This window comes from Spodoptera frugiperda, chromosome 8 (genome assembly GCF_023101765.2).
Source record: "Spodoptera frugiperda isolate SF20-4 chromosome 8, AGI-APGP_CSIRO_Sfru_2.0, whole genome shotgun sequence".
Classification (NCBI taxonomy): domain Eukaryota; kingdom Metazoa; phylum Arthropoda; class Insecta; order Lepidoptera; family Noctuidae; genus Spodoptera; species Spodoptera frugiperda.
In genome coordinates, this window is record NC_064219.1 from 11,789,248 (window position 1) to 11,803,944 (window position 14,697).

Here is a 14,697-nt window from a genome sequence, read left to right on the forward strand (position 1 = left end):
GCATAATAATTATGTATGTAGATACTTCCATCCGTGTTGTATCCGATCCGAGAATCAAACTTACAACCACTAGACCAACGAGACGACCAATATCTAAGAAAGAACAAAAAACAGTTAATATTGAGTCCCATCGCCTCCATCTTAATGGTCTTCTTAAACTCTGGAAGTTCGGCTGCTTCCTGGTAACGCAGTAACCACAACACGTTACGAATGACCAGTGTGTGCCAACCGGCCGACTAGTGGACAGGTACGCACGAACATTGCAGCACAGTCGCACGGAGCCGGGAGGAGAGTGCCCAGCGCTGCACAATAAAAGTAAATCAGTGCTGGCGGGGGCGCGCGGTGGGGCGCGGGACGCGCGGCCGGGGGCGCGGGGCGCGGGGCGGCCGCCGCCGGCAGTTGGAGCCCGAGCCCCGCGGCGAGCGCACGAGTGCAGTGAGCGCGCAGTCCGAGTGTCCAGTGCAGTGAGTGTGTATAGTGCGTGCCACACCGGCGCTGCAGTGAGTGTGCCATGCGGGACGCGGCGCCCCGGCGGCGCGCGGCGCGGCGCTGACCCGATGCGCGGCGCGCGGAGTCCGCGGCGCACGCCGCTGCTGCTCGCCCTCGCCCTCGCCTGCCTGCTGCGCGTACGTCTTGTCCATACATTAATCTCTGCTGCCCATCTAACCGCTTGTCCCGATCTCACGACCTAGGGTTTCTTGTGCTATCTCTGCCAGACATGCCTAGAGTCGGTGTGCCGACTTGTAGTATTCGTATCGAGTGGTCGAAGTTTGTTAGCGGCAGACTGTCGGTCAACATCAATATATTTTATCGATGTTGCGCGAGAGTCGTTGCGAGCCGATCGGTATGTGTGCGTGCGTGCGCCGCCAGTCGCCAGCAGCGAGCTGTGCGTGCCTCACATACTGATCAGTCGCGAGCTCACGTGGCCGCCAGCGCCTGCACTCTGTGACGTCCCCAGTACGTCTCGCCTGGACATACTTCCCCACTGAGCCGTACGTACGGGAGCAGTCCACGTGACGGGAGTGTTCCCATCACTCCTGCAGGCGATGTCATGTCCCCGCATTGGCGAGTGCACACAGTCTGACATGTCGCCCGGTCGCACCACACAATGTACTCTGTGTTACTGTTCCGAGAATGGACCGCGTTGGGTAGAAACGAGAATCAACATTAACATGAACGCTTGTAGGAGCCTTGTATTGTGTACAGAGGTAAAACAACTGCTTCGAAGTTCACTATGTTACATGAGAATATTTGACAAAATTTACGAATTTAATTTTTAATTCACACGAAATAGTCAATAAGTAGATAGCTTGCTCGGCTCCAATCATCCTCCTGCGAGCTTTGTATCTATGTAATATACTGGCGGTACACGGCTGCCGGCTGCGTTACTCCATGTCAAGTACTAGGAACTCAGTCCGGCCGTCACCTCGTTACACTATAAAGTCCGACAGCACCACAACACTGACAGTCAGCGCTCGACGACCGACACACGTACTTTGGTGAAGACAAATATTTGCTTTAAGTTACAATACTTGCCACGTATTGTAGCAGCACGTTACTTATTGTTACATCTCCTAACTTCAACGAGCTGCACCTCAACTCAACAACAATACATAATGATGTAAACATGAAACAGTACGTAACGCCCATACAACAGTGGACGGCTGCACTCGGATGTACTGCCGGCAGCCGCAGCCGGGGCACGACACATGATAACCTATATTGTCGTGGTACCTACTTACTTATACATACACATTACATAGGAGCTACTGTGCGCATAAACTCATTCAACAATCATATAATATGATAAACCAGAACCATGTCATTGTCTCTGCCTACAACTATGTGGGACAGGCGGGATATTCTTACATTCTATGTTAATTGTAAGTATCGCTAACAAGTTAGCGCCGCGGTGCATGCTACGTACATGTGCTGCGTAGCGCGTAGCAACAGATCGTTGATGTCTTTTGTATCGCGGTAACAATACTACCTGTTGCAGTATTGTTATTGCTGTTTCATGCAGTTTCGGCAATAACACGTCGCCAAGTGCATGTATTAAGTAAAAATATAACAAAAAATAATGTTTATAAAATATACTTTTTAATAACATAATGATTATATAACGGCACAGGTACGCGCTACGCGGCGCTTGGCGCGCTACGCGGAGCCAAAAATGTTCTGCCGATATTTCAGTAATATGAAATATTTAATGATGAATGTTACGGAAACTACTGAGTGGACCAACCTTGACGATACGACATTAGGCACAGTTTGAAATAACGTACCCTGGGCCTCTTCACGGTAACACGGACCTTTTGTATTTTTGTATGGCAAAACGATTTAAAAATAAATAAGTTAATTATGTAAACACGTGCATAGAATGTAGCATTTCTTATATAAATGTGCTGAAAGCGATATGTACTCCCACTCGTCTCATCAACTAGTTTTCCATATACCTATATATGTATTGAGCGTTCTTGTACTCACCCTCAGGGCAGGTGGCACTCTGTGTGAGTCCTCTGTACTCTGCGACTGAGTGTCCACGTTGGAGTCACACTCACAGACTCCGAGTGTCTGTGAACAAAGCCACGATACCTCGTATTGTTATGCTAATGTAGCACTTCTTGTGCCTTCGTTACTACACTTACATTGCACTAGCGCATCAATAAGGGTTTAGAATCAAACTTGTAACTCTCACAGTCTGCCAGCGACGAGGACATTCGGTTGGAGCCATCGAGTGTAAGTTTGTATCCAACAATACTTTAATATTGTGCAGCGCAGTCCCGAGCACGCACGGTACAGCAACACGGAGCTCGGTGTATGGCGTGACGTCATCCCTAGTTCTGATTTTTAAAACTCTGGCTGGCTCCGCCTCTCAGAGGTCCGCCTGTGGTCCTCCTGTCCACTGCTGGGATACATACATAGAGCTCGCCCCACTGCGCGCCGTAGCTCGGCGACAACATGTTGTTAACTAACACTTCGCCGTAGTTATGCTTCCACTTCGAGAATATTTATTTCATAAACATATCGTCGCGTCCCCCGAGCTAGGTGCTTGCTACAGCACCCAGTAACGGTCCCCCAGCGAACCTAACCAATAATATAAGTAGTTGTCGAATCATTTTATTTTTCAATGTAGACATTACTCCCCCCCAATCAGTTTCTCATGAAATGAAGCCAAGAGCACATGCGTGGACTCATCATTATTGTCAAAGTCAAAGTCAAAATTATTTATCTCAAATAGACCAGGAAGGCACTTTTGAACGTCAAAGCACTTCGCCTCCATTAGAGACTCTATTTCTATTTACATTACACATTCGGTTATTCTTCCCTACTTTCACCCGTCCATCGAGCAGCGGGTTCGATTTCCGCACGGAGCAACTCTTTTTGTGCTACGCAAATTGTTTCTTCGGGTCTGGGTGTCATGTGTATGTAAACTAGTATGTTTGTAACTCACCCACGACACAGGAGAAACACCTAGTGTGGTGGTGGGGCAACAAAAGGAAATTAAATCGCTCCATCCGCTGGAGATTTAAACAAGCTTAATGTTAAAGTTGAGCGTTCGGCAAATTAAATTATTTAGCATTTTGGAACGAGCACCATCAGTGTCATTGATGGACAGACTGACGGACGGACAAGGAACTTTTGAAAATAGAATATTATTTTCAAAAGTTTCTGTATATCTATGGTTCAGTTGAAAATGCTGTGCCTTAGAGTAAGATTTAAGAACTTTTGACATTTTTATTTTCAAATCGTTTAACTGGCGCTGGCCCTAGCTGTGCCGTGTAACTACTTGTAACACCGCGGACATGATGCAGGGGAACATCTCGCAGCGGGGCTACACTTACACATAACTCCACAACACTACTCGTACCTACTCCTGTAACAGATACCGACCGACCGTCTGTCCGAACCTGGTAGAATGCACTGGAAACTAAAACCTTGCTGATCGCTACTTACCTCTAAACTAATAACAACTTGTCAGATGCACCTGTGCACGCCATTATAAACTGCATCATTTATTCAAGTACATAACAACTCTGCGAGTGACAAGATAACGTGAGACTGAACTTCCATTAGCTTATAAACACAATATTGTACTCGTAGGTAGTGGTTGGTGTTCTGTGTAGTGGGTAGTGGGTAGGTAAAGGGAGTTCAAAGTTGAATACTATCGTTTTAAAGTACTTTAGTACATTACATACATACATACATCGGCTCCACTACCTACTCGTGTAGTACCTCGTGTGTGTACATTCGCAGCCAGTTAGTTTCAGTGAAACAAGTACTCGGTTAATTGTCTGCAGGGTTCAGGAGGAATAACTCAAGAGTGAAGTTTCAGCAATGGGCGGGAGAATGTACTCAATGTATTACTTGTGTAACTAGAAACAACAATATCAGTTTATTAACAAAATGTAAGACGAACAAAGAAACCGCAGCTCCAGTAGATATTTGCCACAAAGGTTCATTCAATTGTTCATTAAAAAATAGATTGCAAATAACGTTCCATGCATTCCTATGTTTAAGTAAGTCGACTTCAACGTCCTGTTTTAAATACCGATTTAAATATATACCGATTTTCCAAATAGTTAGAGAGATTGTAGTATATTATCCGTAACTTACTACAATTTACTCTTAAGTGTAACAAACAGTTTTCTGAGAACCGCATCAAAATCGGTTCAGCCAGTTACTAGATAAATACGGATAAACATACATACAGATCAAACTAAGAACCTCCTCTTTTGGAAGTTAGTCAAGTATACTTAATATAAGATGACCTACTCACCCAAGTCAAAATTATTTATTTCAAATAGACCGGGAATATTACAATATAAAAAATAACAAAATGTCTTAACTATTTGCCTGCAAGGTGCAGCTTCGGGTCCGGCATCAGCCTCACTGGCCGCAGGCCCGTGCGTACACATTCATGGGTCGGGTCGTACGGTCTCGGGGACATATGTGAAGGTTTAATACATTTTCAGATAATGTTACATTAGGAACTTTACTTAAAATCAAATAATGAAAGTATTATTAATGGTCCCCAACAATTAATGTATTAAAGAACATACAAAATATTCCTTTATTGGTTTTGTTGCGTGGCAACAAGCTTTCGCAAACATTGTCAATGAATATAAGTATATACTTACATATATACAACGTGTAACAAAAAGGGGGTATACATATCAATTGCACGGCTTCTAGATAACATACGAGCAAACGATACGGGAAGGGGTTTTTAAGCTCATGTTTTCATGGTACCAAGTTATGAATTTTTCAAATCACGCCGCCGCGTGATTCAAAATTAGGTAGAGAGGTACTAGGCGATCAGATTGATAGAAGAAATGTTTCGTAATATTAGCGAGTGATCTCTGTAGTGTTTTGACACGTTTGTATGATTTGAAATCAAGAATTATGCGATACCAAGTATTTGGTACATTTTTATTTTTAAACGTATTTTAAGCTGAAAGTGTAGAGATTCTATTCAACCTCTATTCACCAGGGCTTCTTGATGTATATGGGTATTTTGTTACATGTTGTATATACAGTATAAACATATTCCATAATATATTATATAATGGAACTATGTCATAGCAACAACATTGTAACCAGACACATTATTACGTATTGCATGTATTTAAGTAAAACCGTGTCTGTGTGAGTGTATGACGAGTGAACCAAACCGTCCAAAGCTCGCCACACTCCATACTTCCACGTCATCAAGTCGCGTACAGTGCGCCGCGTACACTGCGTACAGTGCGCCGCGTACACTGCGTACAGTGCGCCGCGTACACTGCGTACAGTGCGCCGCGTACACTGCGTACAGTGCGCCGCGTACACTGCGTACAGTGCGCCGCGCTACTCCTACTGCACACTGTTTAACTTCCTCTACAATCCTGTATTATTGCATAACTTGCTGTTGTAAGCATCGCATGTGTGCGGACGCTACGTGTTTCATTGCTACTGCCCGAACTTAACAACTGCTGAGGAGGACGCTTCCAACGCCTTGGAGTTCATTTTCTTTATTTGAAAAGCTTGTCTCCGCGCCAGTAAGTATTTGTTCGTGTCGTCGTGTGTCGTCCCGTTGTCGCCTACATACATGTATTGTAACGCTTCGCTCCTCCGGACCCGAAACCATAGTTTGTGGATCATACAAAGAATTAATTATTCCGTCCGGGAATCGAACCCGACACATTGCAATCATTTCATCGATTATTTGCACACTATGTGTCGGTAATCATGAATTGGTTTTCGAGTGTGGCACCAAAATATTGTGGCCCGTGACTATTTCATGCTGCCTGGTGGGCGTAATGTGGGCGTGGCGGGAGTGGTGGGCGTCCGTCCTGAGCTGTGCCCCACGCGGAGTGGGCGGGGCGCGCGGGAGTGTCACGCGCGGGGCGGGGAGTGCGCGGCCCGCCCTGTCCCCGCGGCGGTGTAAACAAACAAAGCGGCGTCACGCTCGGCCGCGCCGCCCGCCGCCGCCCGCCGCCGCCTCTTCACTAAGCACTAACTCTACAATATGCCACTGCACATGAGTAGTTACTCTCTGCGTCCTCACTGGTTATATGAGATAAGCGACAAGTGAACTGTTCCAGCCTCGCCTGCTAACTCGATGCCCGCCCGGGCGGGGCTGCGGGCGGATGGCAGCCGCAGCCCGCCCGGAGCATGTGGTGGAACAGGGTTGTTTTCACTCAGCTAGAGCCTAGCTCTCCCTCTCATCCAGGCGGGGATGAGTCATAATGAGAGCAACTGTACTTCTTCCAATAACACTTGAGCTATTGTTTTGTACAAGGGTAAAAAGTAAAGGAAATGATTTCTCTCTTACTCCTGCTCCATGGAACCAGCACTCACTCTGGCCACACCCACACTGGGATCGACGGAGTGCAGCGGTGGAGTCACCACGAGCTGCTGCAGGCATGTCTCCGAGTACATTGTTGGCTTCGTTTACTTTCTTTTGTTCCTGAGGTGTCCCCAGCATGGGTCCTTTTTATTATAAGTTTTCCTTGATAATTATAACTCTGTAAACTGAACGAAATTGTCCTGAGTCCACTCGCAAGTCATTATTCCGCAATAAAAATTGGCAAACTCTGGCATAATAGGCATCTGGCATAGTGGCATAATGTCTAATGATTGAATAAGTACGACCTCGTGGACGCCTGCCCGCGCTGGTCCGCTGCTACTCGCCAAATACACAGACTCCAATGTAACGCGAGGAACCACTCGCCCGCTGGGAGAGCTCGGTAGTGAGGCTGCAGTAATGTTGTTGTGTGTGCAGTGCGCGGCGGGGGCGGGCGTGTTCGAGCTGCAGATCCTGGAGTTCTCCAACTACCGCGCGGCGCTGGCGTCGGGCGCGTGCTGCGGCGGCGGCGCGCGCGCAGCGGCCGAGCAGGCGTGCGCCGCGCCGTGCCGCACCAAGTTCTCGCTGTGCCTCAAGGAGTACCAGTCCGCCGCCGCGCCCGGCGCCTGCTCCTTCGGCCGCGCCGCCTCGCCCGTGCTCGGCACCGACTCCTTCACGCTGGCCGAGCCGCTCTACACGCTGGCGCTGCCCTTCTCCTTCCGCTGGACGGTCAGTGCCACACACATAACTCAATTTACATTTTCGATATTAATAGGATTCCTTGGTAACATTTATTTTTATTCATCCGCAGCGATCCTTCACGTTAATACTGCAAGCTTACGACGACTTCGAGTACTCCGATCCAGGTGAGGCAGTCTCAGCATGCGAGCGGTGCACAGCACACAGCGGTAGTGTGTGCGGGTAGTAACGTGTGTGTGTGTGTGTGGCAGAGGCGGGGCTGGTGGAGGAGGCGTGGTGGTCGGGCATCGTGGAGCCGAGCGCGGAGTGGCACGCGCTGCAGCACGCGGGCGCGGCCGCGGCCGTGGCGTACCGCGTGCGCGTGCTGTGCCAGCCCAACTACTACAACACCACGTGCACCACCTTCTGCCGCCCGCGCGACGACAAGTTCGGCCACTACTCCTGCACCTCCGAGGGCGACAAGCGCTGCCTGCCCGGCTGGCAGGGGGACAACTGCGAGAAACGTGAGTCTCTCTGTCTCAGTCATTCATTCGTGACAGTCAGGCATTTACTAACATTGTTCTACTTGCAGCTGTGTGCAAGGAAGGCTGCCACCCCACACACGGCCGCTGCGACCGCCCCGGAGACTGCGAGTGAGTACCCCCCAACTGTATGTATGTACGCTGGTACTCGGCCCCAGCAGTGTTGGCTCACCGGCCGCTTGGTTACAGTTGCCGGCCGGGCTGGCGCGGCGAGCTGTGCTCCCAGTGCCAGCCGTACCCGGGCTGCAAGCACGGCTACTGCAACGGCTCCTCCTGGGACTGCACCTGCGACACCAACTGGGGCGGAATCCTGTGTGACCAAGGTGGGTGCTAAAATATGTAATGTTACAACTTGACTACATCCGCACGGTGGCCATGTAACACGGATTGGCAAGTGACGACTCTAGCTACAGTTCAGCCAACGCTGTCAGCAGAAGTGTGTTCAAAGTTTAACCAGTAGCTGTATTCACAGCAACAGACGCCACTCTACGCTCGGCAATCGAGTTGGATATCGCTGTCTGAAATTTCAGGTTAATAGATAATGCCGCTGAAAACAATGAATAACTTTATATTAAACTTTTATTTTGCACATAGAAAAGAAATAAAGAATGTAAAGCCATTTTTCGGCACCAGCCACGATGCACCAATAGTAAACAACAATTGAGAACAAATATGAAATCACTCGTTGACATCGCAGATCTCAACTACTGCGGCACGCACGAGCCGTGCCAGCACGGCGGCACGTGCGAGAACACGGCGCCCGACCAGTACCTGTGCCGCTGCGCCGAGGGCTTCTCGGGCACGGACTGCGAGCGCGTGGACAACCCGTGCGCGCCGCAGCCGTGCGTGCACGGCGAGTGCTCGCTGGCTGCCTCGCCGCGCGGGTTCGCGTGCGCCTGTCAGCGCGGCTGGGCGGGCGCGCTCTGCGACCAGGACGTGGACGACTGCGCCAGCGCACCCTGCCGCAACGGCGCCACCTGCCGGGACCGCCTCGACGCCTTCGTCTGCGACTGCGCTCCCGGCTGGACCGGCTCCACCTGCACTGAAGGTAGCCCCGCTCCGATACCAGACTGGCAATACGCTTGTCCTCACTCCATAATCATCACCTAATTGCTGAAAAGTGCGTTACATTATGTATGCGCACATCTGGAATTAGAAGATTAGATGCGTGACGGCATGTGTGTAGTTCCATGATGTATTTTGTAAAACATAAATTATTAATTTGCTTACAGATGTGAATGAGTGTGAACAGAGGGGGGTAGAGGCAGCGAACGGTGGGGCCGAAGGTTCGCTGGGTCCTTGCGTGAATGCAGCGGCGTGCAACAACACGGCGGGCGGCTACTCGTGCGCCTGCCTGGCCGGCTGGACCGGCCGCGACTGCGAGGCCAACGTGGACGACTGCACCGGCCAGTGCCTCAACGGCGCCACCTGCATCGACCTCGTCGACGACTTCCACTGCGCGTGCGCGGCCGGCTACTCGGGCCGCACGTGCGCGCTCGACGTCGACGACTGCGCGCCGCGGCCCTGTCGCAACGGCGGCGAGTGCGTCGACTTGCTCAACGCGTACCGCTGCATCTGCCCCGTCGGCTTCTCCGGCACCAACTGCGAGGTACCCGCGGCGCGCCTCCTGCTGTCTCTGTCTGTCCTTACTAATGTACATTAACGACATGTGTCCGTCCCGCTCAGGTGGACCGCTCGCCCTTGCACTAACTACAACTAACTCGTCTTCTGCTTTTTTAGCTGACCTCCTGTTACGGACGATACTGCGTGGTAAGTCTTTTGCAATCCTGACTGCTGCCTGCTCTTACACCAGAATGTTGAGACCATATTCGTGCTGTAACAGGACGACCGCGACCACTGCGCAGGCGCTCCGTGCGGGAACGGCGCAGCTTGCTACACGGCCCAGAGCGACTACTACTGCCACTGCGCCCCCGGCTGGACCGGCAAGAACTGCACGCAGCGCGCAGCTAAAGAACGTGAGTCTCACTCCCAGTACCACTACCGCAGCGTGGGGCGACTGATCTTACATCAGCATAGGTTTAGTCGATCAGAGAGTTCCCTTCTCACCTACACTAGTTTGGGTCGATGCGAAGTATACAGTGGCGTAGAGCAGCGCGTGATATGTGTGTGTTGTGCGCGCGCAGAGAGCGACGTGTGCACGGCGGGCGGCGCGTGCGTGCGCGGGCGCTGCGTCCGCGCGCCCCCCGCGCCCCCGCGCTGCGTCTGCCAGCCCGGACACTCCGGCGCGCTCTGCGACCAGCGTGCGTACCACTAGTCCGCCGCCCGACCTCCGCGCGCGCCCGCCATTACACCGCTCTCTTGTGTTGCAGAGGTGAACGAGTGCGCGAGCAGCCCCTGCCGCAACAACGGCAGCTGCGTGGACGGCACCGCGGACTTCACGTGCATCTGTCGCGACGGCTGGACCGGTATGCAGCTCCAGCGGCCCTCATTCCACGCTTGTCTATTCATTACGACACACGTTCAATGGCGACTGATCTTGTTTCGTTTGTTTCTCAGGTAAAACTTGCTCAATACGTGTAGACGGAATTGAACACTGCCCTGAAGGAACTTGTGCAAACGGAGGAACGTGCGTACGCGAGGGAGGGGGCTGGCGCTGCGTGTGCGCAGGTGGCTGGGCGGGCGCCGCGTGTGACACGGCGCCGGCGCCCGCAGCGCCCGCCTGCCCGTGCGCGGCCGGCGGCACCTGCGTGCCCACCGCGGCGCCGCCCGGCTGGGCGTGCGCGTGCCGCGAGGGCCGCACGGGTGCGCGCTGCGAGCTGGCGGCCGAGCCGTGCGCGTCGGCGCCGTGCCGCAACGGCGGGCGCTGCGTGGGCGGTACGGGCTGGTGGGCGTGCGAGTGCGCGGCGGGCTGGTCGGGCGACACGTGCACGGTGCGCGCGCCGGCCTGCGCGCCCGCGTGCCCGCCGGCCGCGGCCTGCGTGGCGGACCCGCTGCGGCCGGAGCGCGGCGCGCGCTGCGTCTGTCCGCCGCCACCGCACCGCTCCGCTCGCCGCTGCCTCGAGAGTTAGTACCCTTGTTAATTGATTCATTAGTTCTTTCAAATAATTTTATGTGAACTGAACCATCCATAGGATAGCACTACAGCCTTATAAAGAAATAAAGTAAAATCGTATTTCCTTCTAACAAATGATAACATCGAGGAGTTAATGTGTATTGTACATTGATCCTACTCCAAACTCCAATAGAACACGTGTAATCGTTACAATAAACGTTAGACTTGATTATCAAATTGTCAGTGCTCGCGGGGCTGGGCGCGGACGGCGACGAGGGCGCGGAGCGAGACGAGGGCGGGGCGAGCGACGTGGGCGGGGGCGCGGACGGCGCGGACGGCGAGCCCGGCGCGTGCGGCGCCGACAACGGCACGTGGTGGTGGGGCTGCAACGCCTGCTGGTGCGAGGGGGGCGCGCCCGCCTGCACGCGCCTGTGGTGCGGCCTGCCCGACTGCCACGGCGCCGCCGCGCAGCCGTGCCGCACCGACGAGGTATCTACACACATTATGCATATTGTGCACCTACAAATAAATAAAACAATAATCATTTACAACTGTATCTCAATTTTACTGTGTACTTTGGTCATTTGTATCATTAATAAATAAAAAATTCCCAATAGTAATACTTTTTCAGTATTGGTGAAATGAAAACAATTTTTGTTATTAATTATGTTAAAATAATCGAATGACTCTGCCAGGTGTGTGTGCCGAGTGCGCCCGCGCTGTGTCTGCGCGGGCCGTGCGCGGCGCTGGGCGAGTGTAGGCGCGTGGCGGGGCGCCGCGTGGAGCCCCCCGCGCTCCCCGCGCCCCCCGCCTGCTGGCCCGGCGCCCGCGCGCGCCCCCGCCCGGCTGTGCGCGCGCCACGCTGCAGCTCGCGCGCGAGCGGCTGGCGCGCGGCGCGCACGTCGAGCGAGCGTGCGCCGCGCTGCGCCGGGCGCTGGCCGCGGCGCTGGCGGCCGCCTCGCACGGCGCGCCGCCCGCACCGCCGCTCGCACTGCTCTGTGACCTGGCGGCCGACGATGATGACGCGCTAGACCTCGCCCTGGTGAGTACCGCTAGTACACTGTCTCTCACAACACTAACATCGCTATGTTTATAAAGTACATTGTTCCACATAAATATGGCAAACTAGAAAAAAACATGAAAATAATGATATTGTAATTTATTACGTGTAGTGGATTGGCGATGAAGTGGGAACTGACGGCGCCGAGCGAGCCGAGGCGCTGGGAGCGGCCGTGCGCGCGCTCAGCGACCTCGTGGCGCGGCGCCGCCTCGCGCACCACGCGCTGCTCGGCGCCGCGCTGCGCCTGCGCGTGCCCGCCGCGCCCGCGCCGCTCGCCGACCCCTCGGCACCCGCCCCTGCGCTAACGATGGCGCTGGCGGCGCTGGCGATACTCGTGCTGGCGGCGGTGGCTGCGGCCCTCGTGTTCTGGCTACGGCGACGACGCGCCGCCGCCGCCGCCGAGCGCTCGCGGCGTTGCGACGAGGAAAAGTCGAACAATTTACAAAACGAAGAGAACTTGCGGCGCTACGCGAACCCGCTGCGCGACGAGACGGCGGCGGGCGCGGCGCGGCGGCCGGCGGACGAGCTGCCGCGCGCGCACTCGCTGTACAAGGCGCAGAACGCCGACGCGCGCAACGACACGCCGCCGCGCGACAAGGAGCTGACGAAGCGCGCGCTGCCGCCGCCCGAGCCGCCGCCCGCGCGCCACCCGCCGCCCGAGCGCCTCACGGTGCTCGTGTGACGCCGCTCTCTGTGATACTGTGCCGCGCCGCCGCAGCACGATATTAACTATTTATTGTTTACGACATACATCGCCATTTTGTAAATATTGTATTTTATGTAAATAATGTTGATCTGTGTGAAAGCTTTGTACGTTTTGTGAGTGAACATTGAAGTATTTTTGTTTGTAAAGGTTGTAAAGAGAAAATGAGAAGTTGTTGTAATAAAAATAAACTGAGTTTATTGCATTGTTTTATTGTCAGCGCGTCGTCACACCTCAACATTCTTATAATCCCGTGCAGGAACACGTTCTTCTACTCTCAATGAAAGGGAAATACTGAAGTTTATCTAAATTACGACATTTTCAAATTATGTTCGTAAGATTATTAGTTTCAGTGAAAAAATATTGAGAAAACATTAACATTAAGTACTTTTTTGTGGATGTCCAATCACTTTAATTCAGGAAACGTCTGCGATTGACAATCTCCAGTATACAGGGTGACTGGTAATTAGTGACCGATGCAACACATCGATGACATTACAAAATAATCTCAATTACCTACAGTAATTTACAACTCATTAAATTTAGATTCATCAACATCATCGTCAACAACAAGAAGACGTCCACTGCCGGATGTCGTTGTATGCAAAACAGACATGCAAATAAGCACTGCCCTATAAAATCATGTTTAACCTAAATATAAATAAAAAATAGTTAAAATACAAATACAAAGTTTCACTCATTAACACAACACGATTATTCCCAGACATCATACAGAGATATCGTAATTTTTATTTTGATACTCAATTCGGATAAAGTGGTAACTAGTGCCATCTATCAAAAAATGCCAATAACTTTTTCGATATCGGAACATCGCGCCAGCAGCGCCGCCGCCTCGCTATTGTGTGATGGTGGCGGGAGGCAGTGAAGCTACGCAGCCGGTACAAATAGATTGTTTATCGTTAGGGATGGTGAAATCTATATGCGCGAATGTATGTAAGAAGCCAACAAAACGTAGGCCTTGTTATTAAAAACAGATTTCGGCGAAAAAGAACAATATTTAAAATGTCAATAGCTAGGGTTAGGTGAGGTAAGGTTTGGGTTAGGTTAGGTGGGGTTTGGGTTATGTACGATTTACGTACAGGCATTTATTTTGCTAACGTCGCACGACCTACTTTCGCGAGTCGATTTAATTAATATTGTATTTTGTGTATTCAGCAGCATCTCACTAACTAAACAAGTGTAACTTACACAATAAACTATTGAATGAGAAATCTGTGGTATTTGTCAACTCAAACTAGTGGTGGGCAATATAAATCGTATACAGATACGATATCTATATATCGGCACGATATCCAATATCTATATATCGGACGGCACTGAATCTATATATCAGGTATCCGCGTATCTAGCGAATATAGCGCGATGTGCCACAGAACAATACACTATACCGTAGAGTAACGCGGACCTCTACGTATCGCATGCGAATCGCATGATCTATGATATCCAGTACAAACTGATTCGGGAACAGGAACACTACTAAACCAAACAATACATTCACTGATTTCGAGTAAACAGTTACAATTAAAATACAATGATGTACATAAATCGAACAAAACCGAAACCTAAAATTACAGTACGGTACTACTTTCGTTTCAGAGTTCCACACTGATTCGGCCAATATATAGATATCGAAATATATAGATGCGATATCCGATATTCTAAACCGATATATAGATACGATTTGATATAGAGTAAAAGCGATATTACCCATCCCTAACTCAAACTAAACTAACGGCGCCTGGGTTCATACAGGTAAGGTTAGGTTAGGTTAGGTTGGGGTGCGGTGCCAGAAGACCTCCCCGTGGTGCACCCTGGGTACAGGTGATAGTCCCCCTGACGGGGGCGATAGTG

At 51.5% G+C, this 14,697-nt stretch overlaps 1 protein-coding gene across 1 annotated transcript; it reads left to right on the top strand.

Moving 5' to 3' along the window:
* Positions 1 to 388: 388 nt before the first annotated feature.
* Positions 389 to 13,025, top strand: LOC118275644 (protein serrate). The gene is given in 16 exon segments (XM_035593678.2): positions 389 to 626; positions 7,268 to 7,558; positions 7,641 to 7,695; positions 7,780 to 8,031; positions 8,100 to 8,160; positions 8,239 to 8,372; positions 8,747 to 9,097; positions 9,282 to 9,658; positions 9,893 to 10,025; positions 10,194 to 10,310; positions 10,380 to 10,475; positions 10,567 to 11,073; positions 11,307 to 11,551; positions 11,758 to 11,890; positions 11,893 to 12,104; positions 12,235 to 13,025. Coding segments are annotated over 16 exon segments (3,603 nt in total). The 5' UTR covers positions 389 to 557; the 3' UTR covers positions 12,805 to 13,025.
* The last annotated feature ends 1,672 nt before the right edge of the window (positions 13,026 to 14,697 follow it).